The sequence below is a fragment of the Mycetomoellerius zeteki genome, unplaced genomic scaffold (assembly GCF_001594055.1).
Source record: "Mycetomoellerius zeteki isolate Tzet28-1 unplaced genomic scaffold, Tzet1.0 scaffold327, whole genome shotgun sequence".
NCBI lineage: Eukaryota > Metazoa > Arthropoda > Insecta > Hymenoptera > Formicidae > Mycetomoellerius > Mycetomoellerius zeteki.
In genome coordinates, this window is record NW_017257313.1 from 69,824 (window position 1) to 87,712 (window position 17,889).

The following is a 17,889-nucleotide window of genomic DNA, read 5'->3' on the forward strand; positions in this document are numbered from 1 at the left end:
ATCACTCCTTTTTAATTTAAAAAAAAAAAAAACGATTTTTTAAAAATTATCCTTTTTGAGTTGATGTTTTGACGATTTTTCATGAAGATAAGTTAGTTTACTTTTGATGATTGATAAAATAATGTTTATGTAATTTATTTATAATAATAATTCAAAAATCGTTTTTTTGTATTGTGTTATTTTTGAAGTAGATGAGGCAACGATGCGTGGAAATTCTCATGATAATAATAATTTTGACGTTTTAATATTTGATAACAACAGAAATAATTTTGACGGAAATGGAAACGCGATGATGTAATTCATGTAGCAATATAACTTTCTTCGCTTTTCAAATGTAATTTTAATGCGTTGCTGCAATAAGAATTTGTCCAGCCAAAAACTTGTACATGCTTTTTAATTACAGAATTATTTCATGAAAACTGTTACATGCTATTGTGGTAGATAAACCGGAGTAGCGTATAATGAAGATATATCGAGCTGCTTTTACTTGTTAAAATATATGTAACAAAATTATGGGAACGTTGGGATATTTGGTAAATAATCGTATATTTTGCATGCAAACATTGCTATGCAACATGTACATGTAACATTTACAGTCCCTTTTCTATTTACAGAAGTAAATATTTACGTACCTTTGAATACACCCTGACAGAATAAAAGTACAATATTTCCCATCTAACAAACAAGTACAAAAGTCTACTACGCAAATATGCTTTAATATTGCGTTTAGTTTTGTATGAGTGTACGAGGACAATTACATAATGTTAATGTAATCCGCTTAATCGGCGTGTATATCATTGTTACAACTTCAAACGCGTTTTCTCTCTATTATCTAGAGCGAGGGGTAACTCCATTAATTTTCGAATTGAATTTTATGCCGCTCGCGTTTTGTCGGTCCTTGCGTACAGTCATATGCAAAATACACGGATACTAATTAATCGTTCTGTAGAATTAATTATAATCGAGGCCGCTTGTCGTTGTATCGTTTAGTTGAGCTTTCGAATGGTGGCTTCCGCTTTAATTCTTCGGTTCGGCTTCCAACCCCAATTGTTGACTCATTCTTAGGGCGTCATTATCGAGTGTTAGGCTCGCCTGCTTGTCGATGAAATCTCATCTTACGTCTCGATCAATTCTATTATTGTTCGCCTCGTCATTCGTCTACCATTTCTCCATGACGTCGTCGGTTCGAGTTTTCTTCCTTTTCTGTTACCTAACTCAACATTTATGTCAATCTCTCATTGCGTTCGACAAAATTATCTAACTCTTTCTGCCCTCTCAATCGACGCGTCATAAAGAGCTTCAAAGAAGTGGAAATTCATATATCTCGAAATTATTTCGTATTTCAGCTTTCGACAATTACTCTTGTACTACGTAAATATTACGGATTAATAATTATCAATGTGAATTTATTGCATTTTGCGAAACAAACGAATATAATTTTGGAATTTACTTATCGTTGACGGCGTGAGAGCAAGAGAGAATTCAAAGGGACGTTCTAATTTCCTGCTTCATTTTGTCCATCCAATCGATGGAATTAATCCGATGCCCCGTGTTTCATTCAAAACTTACTCGTATTCTCCATAATACGCGCGCATCGAACGCTGTTTCAAAATTTATGGATTATAATTTCACTGGCTTTAAGAACTGCATTTAATTCCGTTAAATATTTACGCGCGCTCGTCGAACGCGATTTTGAAGCTTTAGCATTATCAACCACGAAAGTTTAATCATCAGCGTCGAAAATTAAAAAATATCAATTAAAGATTCTACAATATCATACCATGTTTTATCTGTATACTTCGTTATTACATCATTTATCGCGCTAAATTATAATTTTCTTTTCACGAATAAAATTTATGCGTTCTGTGTTTCTATAAATAATATGTTTCTCTTTTCAAATATTATTTAATGAATTTCATTATGTTATATTTATTTTTCAAAAGAATAAAATAGACGAAGTCACATAGACATCTAAATTACATATTAGACTGCCAACTCTCTTATATATACTATGCAATTACAGACTTCTATGTGATCAGCCTAATAATGAAATTTGTATGTATACTAACATGTAACCTGTACATGTATTAGTGTCCCCCGAGATTCCCTTAATATAATGCATACGTATGAAATTAGTACCTGTAAAAAATTTGTCATGCATGAATATATATAAATATGTATAAATATAATATGTATAATATATATAAATCTAAATATGTATAAAAAAATACTCATAAATATATATAATTATATATGAAATACATCCTTTTTGTTTTTGTAAAATTACTTTTTAGTGTTTAATAAAAATGATAATAATAATGAGAAAACATAAAAAATAATTAAAAGAATAATTTTCGCATTGCTTGTTTCAGAAAGTATCAAGTTTGGAGAAATGTAAAAAAATTGCTCATATCATATAGTTGTATAATGTTATATATAATTATGTATAATGTTACATATAATTATGTATAATGTTACATATAATTATGTATAATGTTATATATAATTATATATATATGAGTAATTTTTTTACATTTCTCTAAACGTAATTTTTTCTGAAACAATGCGAAAATTATTCTTTTAATTATTTTTAATGTTTTTTTTTCTTATTATTTTTTTATGCAAAAAATAATTTTATAAAAGAAAGAAGGAAATATGGATATGCATGGACAGATTTTATATATGTATAATTATACATGTTTATGAATATTTATACATGTTTATGTATGTATATTTATACATCTTTTTATATATATATATATATATTCGTGCATGAAAAATTTCTTACTAGGATACATGCTTTTGGGAGCTACGTATTTAGGAAAAGTTAGCAATCTAGTATAAAGGTCTGTGAGTAAAGTACATTTTTTATACAATTATTATGATTATATTATAAAGAAATGGTTATACACGTATATTATGAAAAAATAATTGTGTTGTTTCATTGTATTAAACGTCTTTAATAATTTAAATTATTAAATGATTTTTGTACACATAAAACATTATTACGTAAAAATTTGTTAATATAGATATTAATTATTAATATATTAATATACATATATATTAAAAGACGTTTAAACATGTAGCGCACTGCTTTTGTATCATAAAAAGAACTCAATTGAAACTCGTATTAATTCGGTGTTGGTTTTAAGAATTTTCTTTAATATTATATATCGTATTTCGCCACATTATAATCTCCGCTATTAAAGTATACTATCTTTCTAAAGTGCATTTTTCTTTTTTCTTTTCAGGTGAGTATACGAAATTATAGCAGAGCCGATGTTATACGGAAACTTGTAAGTCGTAAGTAATAATGGATCGCAATTTGGGATATGGAAATGTTGTTAAGATGAATGAGAAATAATAAGGCGTAATAGGAAAGTAGCGGCTCTAATAAGGTTAATGCTTTCCTTAAGTGATGGAGGTTGACTCGCCCCCGTCGCAGAGAGGAGATGCTGTATTCTAAAGTTAGTACTTCAATACTTTAGCAATTTAAATTTACTATCAGAGATAATTATGTCATATTTGTTTTGTAATAATATCGGAAATTATACACATTTTTATTACACTATATAGTTCATACGTAATATTCTTTTAATAATTTATACAAAATTTGTAAAATCAAATCATAAAAACGAATATTTTAGGTAAATTTCCCTTTTACTCGAATTTTTTTTATAATAAATTCTTTTGTTTTATACAATTTTATACAATATAACAATAGCATAAAAATGAACAAAAATTTATAATTAAAAAAATAACTGAAAGACTCGGAACGCTTGGACGCAATTATTTTTCGTTGAAGTGCAAGGCCTTAAAGTTTGGCATGGAAGGATCGTATATACTGAAAATGAACGAACGCTGACCCACATAAATTTTCAGTTACTACGTCGTGTCCTCCGAAAAAATGCGCTGATTTTGCGTCTCGCCGTTCTACCCTTCGAGGAGCCAAAACAAATGCATAGACTGCGGAAAGTTCCGGCACCAAATGGAAATCGCGACCGGAAGTGGTTATGCAATATTAATGACTTGTACTTACGTGGAGTGCTTCTGTATAATTCGCTCATTTCGTATACTTACTTTAATTACAATCGATTGATACATATATAAAAACAATTCTATTTTTTATAACGTTTACTTCGTCAATCTGTTACGAATTAAAAAATAATTGCGAATGAAAAGTTTTATTTCGCTATAGACAGAACATTGGTCACTAATTCATAAGAGAAATTCGCGAAATACTTTTTCCCCCTCCCTCCCCTCGCTAACATTTGTGACTTCTCGTTGTCAAACTTTGCCAGAAATTTTAATGTCGTAGGTCTCGCACAATGTAATCTGAAACTCTTAACGAGGCGGTATACGGAATGTACGTGCATTTTCAAAGTGAACCATTAAGTTGCCACGAAAGTTTCTTGAGTTTGAATTAAAATTTTATTCTCTGATGAATCAGGATGATTACATACTGGGGAATTATGTATGTATATCAATAATTTTGCTGACAGACGAAATCTGGAGGATATTTTTCTTTTTTATTTATATTTCTCAATGTATTGATATTTTATTTTTTCTTTTACGTACATTTTCCTAATGTACTTTTTTCACACAGTGTGGAGAAATAAACGCCATAGACACACTTATCTTTCTTATATACAAATATTTCTTACATATATGCATGAGAAAAATGTCTGGTTAGATTAATTGATATTTTGGTTGAAAATTGACAAATTAGAATTTTTTTATTAAATCTAGAAAACTAGAATTCTGATTGATATAATCAGAATCTTCTGATTATCTAGTTTTAACCATTTTTTTCCGATGAAAGATATGTTTGCAACAGTCGCAGTTGGTTCAAACGACTGTAATATACGTGCAGCCTTTACCTTTCGTCTTTTTCATAACACTAACTGAACATCGTGTGTCTCTCATTGTCAATAGAATATACAAGAAATATATAAGTACGGAACGCATATTTTCTGGAAAATATTGGAAAGAATCCAAGTTTATAGAAAAAACAATTAGTGACTCAAAAGACTCGGAATATGCACGATTGTGCTACAATTGTTGTATTTCTAAGAAAAGTGGATTTATATATTTTATAATTAAAATAAAAAGCACATAGAATTTAAACTGACTTATTTAAAGAAATTTGTAAAATCAAAAAATGAACATTTTTAATAGTTATAATTATTTTTATGTTATAATTTTTTGGTCAATTCAATAAAACGAGTGTACATTGCTGCTTTTTACTTAAAATAAATCCATTTTTTTAGTAACAAAATTTATAACACGAGTAGATATATCATACTCCCCGCAAGGAAGTGACACGAGTCAAAAATGTAAAATTTGAAAGAGAAAAGTGAATTGCGTTGTTTAAAACTATTTATTCAGTTATTTATTTGTATTATACATAAATGAATTAGAACTAATCACAAATTGCTTCAAGTTTCAAGTCTGGAAATAATGTAAATTAATTTGTTCCTGTGTTATGTTAGATCAACAAAATTGTATGAAAAACTGAACAATCCTGTAATCGTAAGTTGGATAATGTAAATATTTTTTATTAACTATTATTTCATTACAATATATACATGTGTATGTAAAAATATATTTCGGTCAAAATAACGGAGACGTTTACTAATATCAGTTAAATTCACAAGTCTTAATTTCAAGATTAATTAAGAAATGTGGTACACATTACCTACAAAAGAAGGAAAAAATATTTTTAAAATTATTTTCTCAGCTTTTTTTTTTGCGTTTGAGGATACTAGCGGTATTCGTCAATTTCTAAATTTTCTAATGCAGTTAATCCGTCCACGTTATAATACGACGGCTTATGCCTGCGCTGCTTCCTCTAATTAGTGGTTCGTTTCCGGTGTACAACGTTGTTTGCGCTAACTACGTTCGAGGCGTGCAAGATTATGGTCGGTCAGAGGACGGGGGACTAAACGGAAACAATGGAAAGACTCGAGAAGCAGATAAATAATAAACTTCCCTACCCTCTGCCTCTCTTTTTAGATTCGGTCGCCTTCCGTTATACACGAGAACAATATGTTCCAAGAGAGAAGCCAATAGCGACAAGAGAGTTGGAATGGTGATTTAAGCGCCAGGAGATAAGCATATCCTATTAATTGTCTCAAAAGGAATCTCGATTAAAGAGCTCGTTCATTCCCTTGCTGTTTTATATCCGTTCTTGCACGTGCGACCTGAGTGCGGACATTCCTTGGTTCTTTCTCTGATGGTCGTGGCTGCTTCTCAGAGACAAGGCAATTATTGGTGGAATTCCTGGAGAAATAAGCGAAAAATTTATTGGCAATTGTTACCTTTTAGCAGAACATCGTAAATGCATCCTAAAAAAACAACTTTTTTTATGAGATAGAGGATCAGAAAAACTGTATTAACAAATATACGAACACAATCTCGGATTTATTAGAGAAACATAAGGATTAATGAAGTTCTTCAGTCTTTCCACATAATATAATATAAGAATTTGATCAAATTCTGAAAATATGTTGATGATTAATAGGTATTTTTTTCTTGAATTTTGTAAATCTTTTTGGTCGTATTATAAATAATTTTGACAGTTTTAGTTTAAATCTTATAAAAAGGAAAGGTTTAAAGAGCATTTTGAAATTAAAAAAATAAAATTTTACTTTTTTTGTATAAGAGTATTAAATATTCATAAATTATTCTATTTAGATTATACATTGTGTGATATAATCTTAATCCCAACAACATCAACTAATATCAATGTTATAATTTCACATTCATCAATAGGTAATTCAATATAAATGTCAAATAACATACGTGTTACATTGTTGAGTGTGAAATTATAACATTACCATTTATTAGGAGTTGATCAATCGACATCACGGAAAATAAATTACAGCATTTGCTTCGACACTTCTAATTACTTTCTTTTCTTATTGCTTTACATTTTATTTATTACTCATTATTTGAAAGAGCAGTAACCGAAAACTCCTGTGATAAAAGATATGAAAAGTCGCGTAACTTCCCTCTATCCTTTTAAAAGCTGGAGAACCTCCTTAATTAAACATTTTGTCATTCCATAAATTCTGTAAAAGTTCCATCGACAAACAACGGAAAAATTGTTAGTGCGGCCGTTACTCCGGGGATGCCTTCAATCATGTTCAGCGTTGCGGTACAATCATGACGTGAAAAGCCTCGCAGCAACAGTTCATCACGGTATTGGAAAAAGAGTAACAGGAATATACAATGTCGGCATATCGCAAATGCTTCATCGCGGAATTACACACGGTACTAATAAATGTTGTAAAAACGGCCAGTTTTGCCACCACTTTTACTACCTTCCAAAAATTTCCCAACGTTAATTCGTTTTTACCGGTATATTTCGACTAATTTACACGATAATTATCTGTTTACCATGGAAAAACGCGGTGTAACGCGCGAGAGCCGCTTTCGAATGCATTTTTTCCTCTTTAAACGCGGACTCACGCGGTAATAAATACATTGAAAACCAGCGATAACGGGGTATATCGGCGTACAAATTGACACTTTCGCGTAACAACCGCGTGTACATTGCATCGCGGCCGATTTTTCGCGGGTTTTTCATAACGACCATTAAATTGTATTACTGGGCAAAATATCATTTCTCCACGGCAGAAATTTCGAGATTAAAGCAGAGCGTTCCGCAGCTCAGAAATTAGATTCTCTCTCACGGCGATTGTTTCCCGCAGGCCGTTACGTACAGCCGAGATATTATCTCCGCCCCTAAACTCCCCATTCGCGTAGTGACTCTCGAGTACCGCAATAATATACTTCTCGTTCCGCACACTCTAAAATTGCTGTCTGCAATGATCGCGCCAAGAATGACTTTTTAACGTCATTTCACGGGATATTTTATTAACGTATGACGTAAGACGCGCGCTACACTGGCACTGGGATGGAAACAGTACAAGGAATACCCGGCGGTCCCATAACGCGTCTTCATAACAACATTACTGCGAAGATAACAAAATAATTCTCTCGAAAGCAGTCCATTCTCATCTCTTTACGATTTCTAATAAATCTCATTCGAGCAAGCTTTCAAAAAAAAAGCAGGAATTACTATTGCCACGAGGTCGTTTCGATCACTTTCATTATCTGTGTATACGTCCATGCCTGCACATATGCCTCTACATGTATCGTTACATCGTATAATAATGACCGCGTAAAAATAATATGGATCTCACGGGATAGTCCGCCGCGCAGCAATAAAACATCGCTGCATTAGGGTTGCGAGCGAGGTGTAAACTCCTCGTTCGAGCGGCCCGCGCGTGGAAAATGGTCTGTAGGACCTCGTCGAGGGATTTCAAGGGGGTGGCGGAGAATCGATGGTGAAGGGAGTTGGGAGGGGAAATGTCGGGAACGACGGTGGGTTCGAACGGACGTTGAAGAAGGGGGCGCGGAGGTTAATGGGCGTACATAACGAGGGCCTACATTATGCAAATAGCCGTGGATGGCCACCAGCCGTCGACTTATATCTTATCACTTTGACTGCCTGGTCATTCATATGAATATCACACCCCCGAGAGCGAGAGAAAGAGCGTGCATCGAGCTCAGCATTAGGGATGATTTTAGGTGTGAAGTGAAACAGGGGAAAAACGGTCCTAATCCTATTTTCTTCGGCACCCTGAGAAAAAATGTTCGATATTTGTAATTGTAATTGCATTAAAATAATTATAGAGCTCCATTTTTATAAATATTACTGTTATAATGTTAATAGTGATAATTATATTTATAATCATATGTACGATGTATAAGAAGATATACTTGGCACCGAAAACGAGTATAAATTGTAGTCATTTTTTGTATTAAATCTAAATATATCTTTTTAATAAAATTTTTATATAAAACGCTAAATACACTTAGTGTACTTTAAGTTCATTTAAGTTACAAACATTATAGCAGTAATAACTATAAAAATGGCCCTCTTAACTATTATTGTTACTATATGTAATTATCACAAATACTAAACACTCGATCAAATAAAATTTTCTCTCTGCAGACTGCAGTGCATAATCGAGAGTTGTTTCGCGCGATCTATGTTAACAAGACGATTTTTATGTAACATTTTACACTTTATATTTTACATTTTACATTTTATGACAATTTTTATACGTATTCGACAGCGAACGTGTGCAAAACTTTAGATGGAAGTGAAAAAAGGGTAACGCTCGCGAGTCATCGTTCTATAGAATTTAGATTCGACTGGCAGAATCTGCTTTATCACGAATGCCTCGCGGATAGCAGCAGGGACGTTCATGTTTAGTCAATATTCGGCGACGTTCTGGACAAAGCGAACACGCAGTAAGTTACTGCACAAACGTGACGAAATTCGAGTTTGCGTGTGATTTCGTGAGGGCAAACTAGGGTCCGGGCTATCTTGCATACTTTGATGCAGGGCGGTAAGCGCAGATTGTTTGACCAAGGGCCGATATTTCTGCATGCAACACCAACTTCAATGGTGTATCGCATCGACACAGCGATATTCACCAGCGTTAAATTACACGTGTACACGCGACAAAGAACATAGTCCGAACTATGTTGGGGATTGTTCCAACTTTCCCCAATCCCCTCGAAGATTGCGAAACCGTGCGGTTTAGTTCACGCGCATCAAGATTTCGCGATTCTTATATCATTTCAACATACCCATTTTACATATTACAGCACGGCTATAGTACAATCGTGTGCGCCTCGATATTATTATTATTTTGCTTCAAACAATCAGATTACAGTCTTTAACAATACGTAAACTAGGGCGCACATGTGCATGCGGTGTGTGCAAATAATTGCACCTTCATGTGAAGTCGGTATACGAGTGAAAAGGGTTTAAATATGGTTATTAATGGAAAGGGAAGAAATAAGGTACACACGCGTTGCGTGCTTCTGTTTCTCCTTCTGAGGCGAGCCTCGCAAAGACGTGACGACATATTCAAAGTGGAAACAACAAAGACGTTAACGGTTTTTTCTTATCTTTGTAGGAAGCACCAAACTCTCTCTAGAAACACAATTGGAAAATTGTGTTAAAAACACGTTTCACACCGTGCTGCAAACGGTCAAGTTTTATATTAATATAACACAAAATGAATATGTTAAAGTAAACAGTATATAAAAATTAATTTGGCACAATTTAGAAACAAATTGTGGAAACATTTCTTCAGTAAAATTAACATTTATAATATGTTTAACACGTATATTCATCTTTTATTAATTTATCTTGGAATTTACGTGCCCAAACGTTACTTTTATGTTATTTGTTTACCTACTCGTAAACTATGGTATTTTAATATTAAGAAATATTAAATATCAATTTAACACAAAATATTCAAAGGACATAATCACATTATGTTAAATTTAACATTCGATATGTAAAAAAATTCAACATAAAAGTTTTATGAAGATCGGTTTTAACACACGCTTTTCGCTGTGAAAGATTAACGCTCGCGACATTATGTGTTTGCAATATCCGATATCACGATCCGATACCGATCGGCGCGACTCTCTGTGTTCTGTTGTATTTCGAAGCGCTTTTATCCCTCGACGTTTAATCCCCTCACGGGCCAACGGGGGTTAACACCTCATTTATATCAACCGGATCCGCGCGATACTCGCACACCTTACACGCGGATCGCGCTTTGTCACGGCACGCAAGCGACGGACGCGAGCCCGTCGTCCTTATCGTCCTCGCGATTCCGCGCGAACGATAGCCACCGGCTGCAACGAATTACCTTCGAAACGCTGATATTAAGTCTCATAAAACTCGCGGCTGCTTCGAAGAAATGCTCGAGTCCCGACTTTTTATCATTGCGCGCACGAATCATTATTTTGAATCTGTTTGGTTTGTGTAGCGAACAAAGAGGAGGAACATGTGCGACTTTACATCAAATGCGCGAAGCTAATAAGTTCCATATAATTTATGATAAAAGTTTATGAGGTTCTTGTAATACATTGGTAAACATAACTTTAGTCATAAAGTTATTGCATTTTCTTGGAAAAGACGGTAATAAAAGCCAAAGAAGAGCTAATAAAATATTAATATTTTTATAAAAATAATAAGTATTATTTTTTAATAAAAATGAGTACTTTATACTTAATGTCAAGGCTGTAGAATTAGTTTATATAGAGTCCTGTAGACGACCAGAGATACGTCATCGAAGATTGTGATCTGATTGGCTGTCTAAATAGTATTATGATCTAATTGGTTTTCATAACAAGATAACAAATGACACGTGATTTAAACAGCCAATCAATATCCATATTGAAAAATGATAACTGTAAACTATCAGTTAGGCTGCGTTCGGAAATATCACCCGGGTATCATCTTATCCTTATTTAACATTGGGTGAACAACAAGGATAAAATGATACACGAAGACACTCGGATGACGTTTCCGAACGCAGCCCTATTATTTTTCAATATGGATATTGATTCAAACTAACCTAAGCGACTCAATATCTCATCTCTGGTTATCTAGGTAAGATATGTCTGTTATAATATCACTTCTCGTAACTCTGACGTAACATTCAAATACGAAATAACGCTAGCAAAGTAAGAAATATATGTATATATATATATATACACGTATTATATTGAAATATCTTACAGGAAAGTAAATGCTGATAAAACAATGTCCTGGTAACGACGACAATGACTCGTGATCTAAGTTGTAAAGTAAATTCTACGACATGAAACGTTGCGTAATAAGCGCCGCGTGATACGCTTTACTAATTTTATAGAACGAAGTATATCGCGGGAGAAAATTCTGATATGCGAGTACGCTCGTTATTATTCATCTTAATTGAAACACGAATTAAATTCAACATCTTCACGCGCGGATCCGTTTTCATCATAAATTTAAGGTGAAGTTTAGTAGGTAATATCCTCCTCTCTCACTTGGTTGGTTGACCTGGCGGAAGTTTGACGAGTCCAAAGTGTGCGTGAGAAGCGAGCGTATCTACCTTTAGTCCAGATTATTCTGGATACAGCAAACTGAATTTTCAAGGGAGGAAACCACCTGTTAAAACTCGTTACCTCGCACGAGGTCGGAAGAGGAGGTACCTATCTGGTTTCAAACTGCAAAAAGGAAGTGCAGTTGGATTTCCTCGCGAAATCCCGCCCTCACAGGAATACTCGGCGTCTCTTGATAAATTCAATCGCAATGTCTCTTTGACTTACACCGGGATATCTGTCAAGGAGTTAAGATATTATCCCTTTGACCGCGTTTTCCCCGACGATGGAGAAAAGTCGACCTCGGGCGGAAGGTTAGTGCCGGTTGAACGGCCCCGTTACCGACGTGGCCACCTACGATTATAATGTATTGCAATATGATATTATGCAGCACTCATGAGTATGACAGGGTATTATCCTCACGCAGCGCAAGATTTCCATATTGCGGGTAACCTGGTATTACGCCAAATCGGCCGCATAATTGCGAATTTACCATTAAACATCGTTGACCACCATACTATGAATATAAACGCGCGTTGCGTCTCAATACTAAGACTTTTCTCAATCAAGCGGGATTAAATTAATATCTGCCGCTTCACGTACGTTAGATTTATTGCACGATAGAGAGAGAGAGAGAGAGAGAGAGAGAGAGAGAGAGAGAGAGAGAGAGAGAGAGAGAGAGAGAGAGCGAATGAGTACGCACGAAATGATTAGCTACAATGCAAGAGGGATATTTTCAGATGTAAAATATGCATTGTTACTTGTATCGTCGCTTATATCGATTAATTATGATTAATTGCATTGAAATTTTAACAACGGATATTACTGTTCTGCTCTCCCAATCGATAAATCTGCAAAATATTTTCAGTGCATTGCATAATACTATCCAGTTTATATTAATAGTAATAATTATTCGAATAACGTTATTAATAATTTAATACGTAAACCAGAAATTAACAATGCGTACTCGGATTAGAATATTATATAATGTTACTTTTGACTAATTCATATCTTTAATTTGATCATTTATTCTGATTTCTATTGGTTCAAATCCATGTATATTTAATTGCGTCGTTCGTAAATATTATCCGTATAGGAAAGTTAAGAATCCTAGCTGTAATGTCAGATTTTAATAAGCTTAAATATTGAAAACGATCCTTTTCATAATTACGCACTTGTTATAAATCTAAATAATGAGATGATGCCATTATATATATTTATTATCTTATATCAATGTATATATGAATCTAATAAAATAAAGTATAATTATATTATAATTATGATTTTATTAAATTGAGTATATAAGTATAAAGGTATAAATATAAATACCCCCCCCCCTAATTCATTACCTAATTAGCAGATTTATAAAAAGTTCATAATTATGTTATATAGTATAATTTTTATAGTATAACAAAATATCTTATTTCAACGTAACATCTTATCGCTCGAACTCCAACAGCGTGATTAATATATTAAAGGTATAATGATATCTTTTTATTTTATTCAACTGATATATCTCCTCGGAATTTCACAAATTCCGCTGTTGGCGTCCGAGCGATAAGACGTTATACTGAGATACGGGAAAGTTACTTTGTTAAACTATAAGAACGCCAGTGCTTTCCAAATCTCGCTTATCCGCGGCTCGCGATCTTCTTCGCGGATTATAACGCGCGGTCGCGGTCGGCGAATTAAGAATGAACGGAGGCCTGCAGGCGCGAGCGCGACGCGGAAAATAAGTTTCTGCATTTCAGATCGTTCGTTCCCGATGTCTTTATTGTCCACCGTTCTCAAGTTATATTACGACTGGGCCGTAAGTTCGCCAGTTAACAATAAAGCTAAACCTCAGGCGGGCAACGGCAGGGTCACTGGGATGATTTATCGAACTCCTTCCGTCACCGGGTCGTTAATCTTCCTACGCGCTTTGTAGTCATCAGCATGCATGAAGATGTGTATTTCGGGCTCGCGGTACGCTACACCCCGTACAAACCGATTTAACGACTCGGCCGAACAAAATGGAACGAAAAAGAAATTTAATCCCTGCCGCTCGCGGCAATCGAGAATTATTTCAGTCGCGACATTGCGCCGGTTGTTCACATTGTGTCTCGCTCGATATGCCTGCATTTTATTTTATCGTCAAGTTTACCAATACTATTTATATCGGACTTTCTGTTCTGGAGTTTCGTATGCCGAGGAATAATGTATTTCAACCAATGCACGTAATTACAAATGGTTTGTATGATATTTTGAATTCATTAATGTAATAATTAATATAGTGCGAATATTAATATTTGATAAAAAACATAGTTATAATAACATAGCGTTATAGATCTCTAATGCAAATGATATAATTTTAGTGATGTTTGCAATAGACTCTAATGCAAATAATACAATTTTAGTGATGTTTAGATGAAAACGATGAAATCTGTATACATCACAACGATAATCGATCTAATCGAAAAGTTATCATCTGATATTCGAATTGCAATCATAATGTGCATAAATGGGAAAAGTCGATATTATAGTGTATGTACAGTCGCTCGATACACGCAGCTGTTGTTCCACATTCGCTAACTTTTTTTTAATACTTATACTGTTCTGTAAACATTTAGGAGTTAAGAAGTAAGAATGTTTTACATTTGTGTCTTATATGTCGGCAATTTCCTGGTTAGAATCCACTGGACAGATTAAAATGTTAATAACTTTCGAATTAATTGCGAACTGGAATCGCTATTGGAATTGTTCGTCCCAACGAATCCACGCGGAGTGCGCTCTATGAAAATTTTAAAAGCGATGTAGCGAATTATTAATTTCTTACCCGCACTGTGAATATTGTAATGAAAGCCAAATGTGAATTAAAGCCGACCTACGTACACGCGGTTAGTCGAACTGTTCTATCGCGGTGTCTTTAGTTCCTGAATTTTATGCGAATGTATTCGTACTTTTTATTGTATTTTCCCACACATCCCGTAATCCTTGGCACGTTTATAGATTCCGGAAGCGTAAATTTAATCCTCTTGCTTTTTTGCTACCGCATGAAATGCCGGCTGCATTAATTAACTTTAATATTGCCTAATTATTTACTTTATCACGCATTGCTCTTAAGCATCTGTGTTTGTATAGTATGTGTCATATTATACTTTTATGAGAAATGCACATTCTCTATGCGGAAAGAAAATCGATGTTGTTAGTTGTGTCTGTCTCAAACCGATCTCTAAACTATATACCTTCCTAATTGGATATTTGACGAGGATTATGGTTCACTGATTAATTCAACGCAAGAAGATGTCTCACTTCATTGAGTTAAAGACAATGCTATGTCTACTTCGGGAATTAATATAGTTAGTATATTATAGTAATTAATCGATGTTAATGAGATTTAATGCAATGACTTAATTATAGATCAGAAGCACGATATCTATTACTATATAATAATATCACTTTATTACACTTATTAGCTGATATTTTTTTCTCGTAATTTACGATGCATGCACGAACGCGATGGGATTTTACCAAGTGATTTATAGAATTACCGCGACGACGTCGTAGAGGCGAATAAACTGCTCGACTCGCGCGTTTCTTTTTGCATGTTGGACGTAATGGCGGGCCTTAATAATTGCGTAAACCTGGTATAATTGGCAACACGATACCTTTACGCGGCAGGAAAGTTTGCGACACTTTATATAAAACACACAAACATAGAAGGTAATTATATTCTAGACTTATTGCCAACCGCCAAGTTTCTCGTGGCCAAGTTTCAGCCACTCTCGCGGAATTTATTTATAAAAGCAGAACGCGATAATCAACATTTTTTATAAGTAACAGTAAACTTTAACTATTATTATGTGCTTTTATTTGATTTTAGTAAGTCGTACAACACCATGATGCAATTAGAGGAGTGAATTAATGTGAAAATTGAAACTTAAGAAAATATACACTTGCAATACCAACTTTTACATGATAATATGAAAGTATTGTGTGCAATTATATTATTAAATTTTATAACTGTATTTAATATTAGATATACAGACTTGGCCATAAGCACCCTTAAAAATTGATGTAAATGCTTACATGAAAAGTAAATTAAAACCAGTTTTATTGAAAAGTAATATTTATTTTTATAAAAATTTTAACATTTTGTTGCTTCTTTTTTGGTTCTTATTATCATTATAGATAGAACTATGTTGAACTAATGAATAGATCGCAGTGTTTTATACTTACGGCCAAAACTATATTTGCAGAAAGAATGATTTGGCTGAAGTCCTAATCTAAAAATTTCTTTAGATACAAGTCTGAAAATAATTTTATTGTATCAACCAAATAATTATACAACACGTTCAAGTATGATAAACAATTCTGCAAAAAGTTTGAACATTCTAACACCTAGATAAAGCATCCTGCATAATATAATTATTTTCATCGTGTAACAAAATTATTTTTAGATTTGTTTTTAGCTCAATAATTTTAGATATTAAAAAATTTTTATTTTAGATATTGCGAAATTATTTTTTCTGTATAATTATCCTATCCTGTGTAATTTTTTCCATTAATGGTCGTTATTTTTTCTGTCTATAACGGTAATGGATTCAGCCGTTACTTTTATCGTTACTTCAGTGTGTGCATGCGTGCGTGTGTGCGTGTGAGCGCGCGCGCGCGCGCGTGTGTGTGTTCTCTATTAATTTTATGTCCTTTCAATAGATCGTATTATTTTGGGTGGAATAAAAATATTCTAAATACAAATTTAAATATTAAAAAATATTTTGCACTTTTTATCTTTAGACTGCATTCGTCACTACCAATATTAAAAGTCTAGAGTATATATATATATATTAGGTTGTCAAATATCTCCCTTCCGCTTTTTTGTCTTTTGAATTTCGCGGCTATGTACAAAGCGCTACAGAGGTCGTATCTGGCAATACTATACACCATTTCAAAGGTCTTGACATAACCTACAAAACGACGCTATGCATGATTAGTTTGGATATTGCGTTCAACAGTTATAGACGTGTAAACATGGAGTTCACTAACGCCGAAATTCGCGCTATTTCGTTGATGACTCGTCAGAAGCTACGGGAGCTCGGATGGGAGGTTTTATCGCATCCACCATATAGCCCGGACATAGCGCCAAGTGATTACCACCTGTTCTTGTCCATGGCGAACGCCCTTGGTGGTGTAAAGTTGAACTCAATACAGGATTGTGAAAAGTGGCTGTCCGAGTTCTTCGCAAGTAAGGAGGGGGGCTTCTACGAGGGGGGTATTATGAAGTTGCCGTCTAGATGGAAACAGATTATCGAACAAAACGGCGCATATTTGAACTAAATCCGATCACTGTAACACTTTTTAAAGAGCAATAAAGCGGAAGGGAGATATTTGACAACCTTATATAATATATATATGTATATATATAAGTATATATGTAACGTGATCTAATAATGAAAATAAATTTTCAGTACCAGCAATGAATATATTGAAATGCACTCTTAATAACAACGTAATGAAAATTTTAAATAAAACTTGCCTTTATGAATATCACAGTTTAAACTTTTAAAGATAAGTATATTAAAACTTTAATATAAAGAATTGGAAGATTTATAAGACAATTTTAATATATATTGAGAATTATATATATATATAGAGACTAATTTAAAATTATAAATTTTAGTATTGTACATATACGTATTATATAGATATATACATGTATTTAATATTGATTAATTAAATAATACAATTCTTTAATGTAATATCTTACATATTTTGCTTGAATGTTAATGACAACGCTGCAAAAAGTTTTAACATTTTAATAACTTCCTAGTTTAAGCGTTTTATATAATTATTTTGATGGTCCAACGAAATTATTTTTACATACGTATCTAGCTAAATTTTTAGATATCTCAGCGAAACGTTTCCATGTACTTTAATATTAAA

At 33.4% G+C, this 17,889-nt stretch overlaps 1 protein-coding gene across 1 annotated transcript in view; it reads left to right on the top strand.

Annotated features, from left to right (window-relative positions):
• Nucleotides 1-16,977: 16,977 nt before the first annotated feature.
• The window catches only part of LOC108725114 (neurotrimin), a 138,264-nt gene continuing 137,352 nt past the window's right edge, over nucleotides 16,978-17,889 (top strand). Inside the window, exon 1 of the mRNA XM_018451907.1 lies at nucleotides 16,978-17,191. Within this exon, the coding sequence (XP_018307409.1) occupies nucleotides 16,978-17,191 (214 nt within the window). The remainder of the gene's footprint in view (nucleotides 17,192-17,889) is intronic.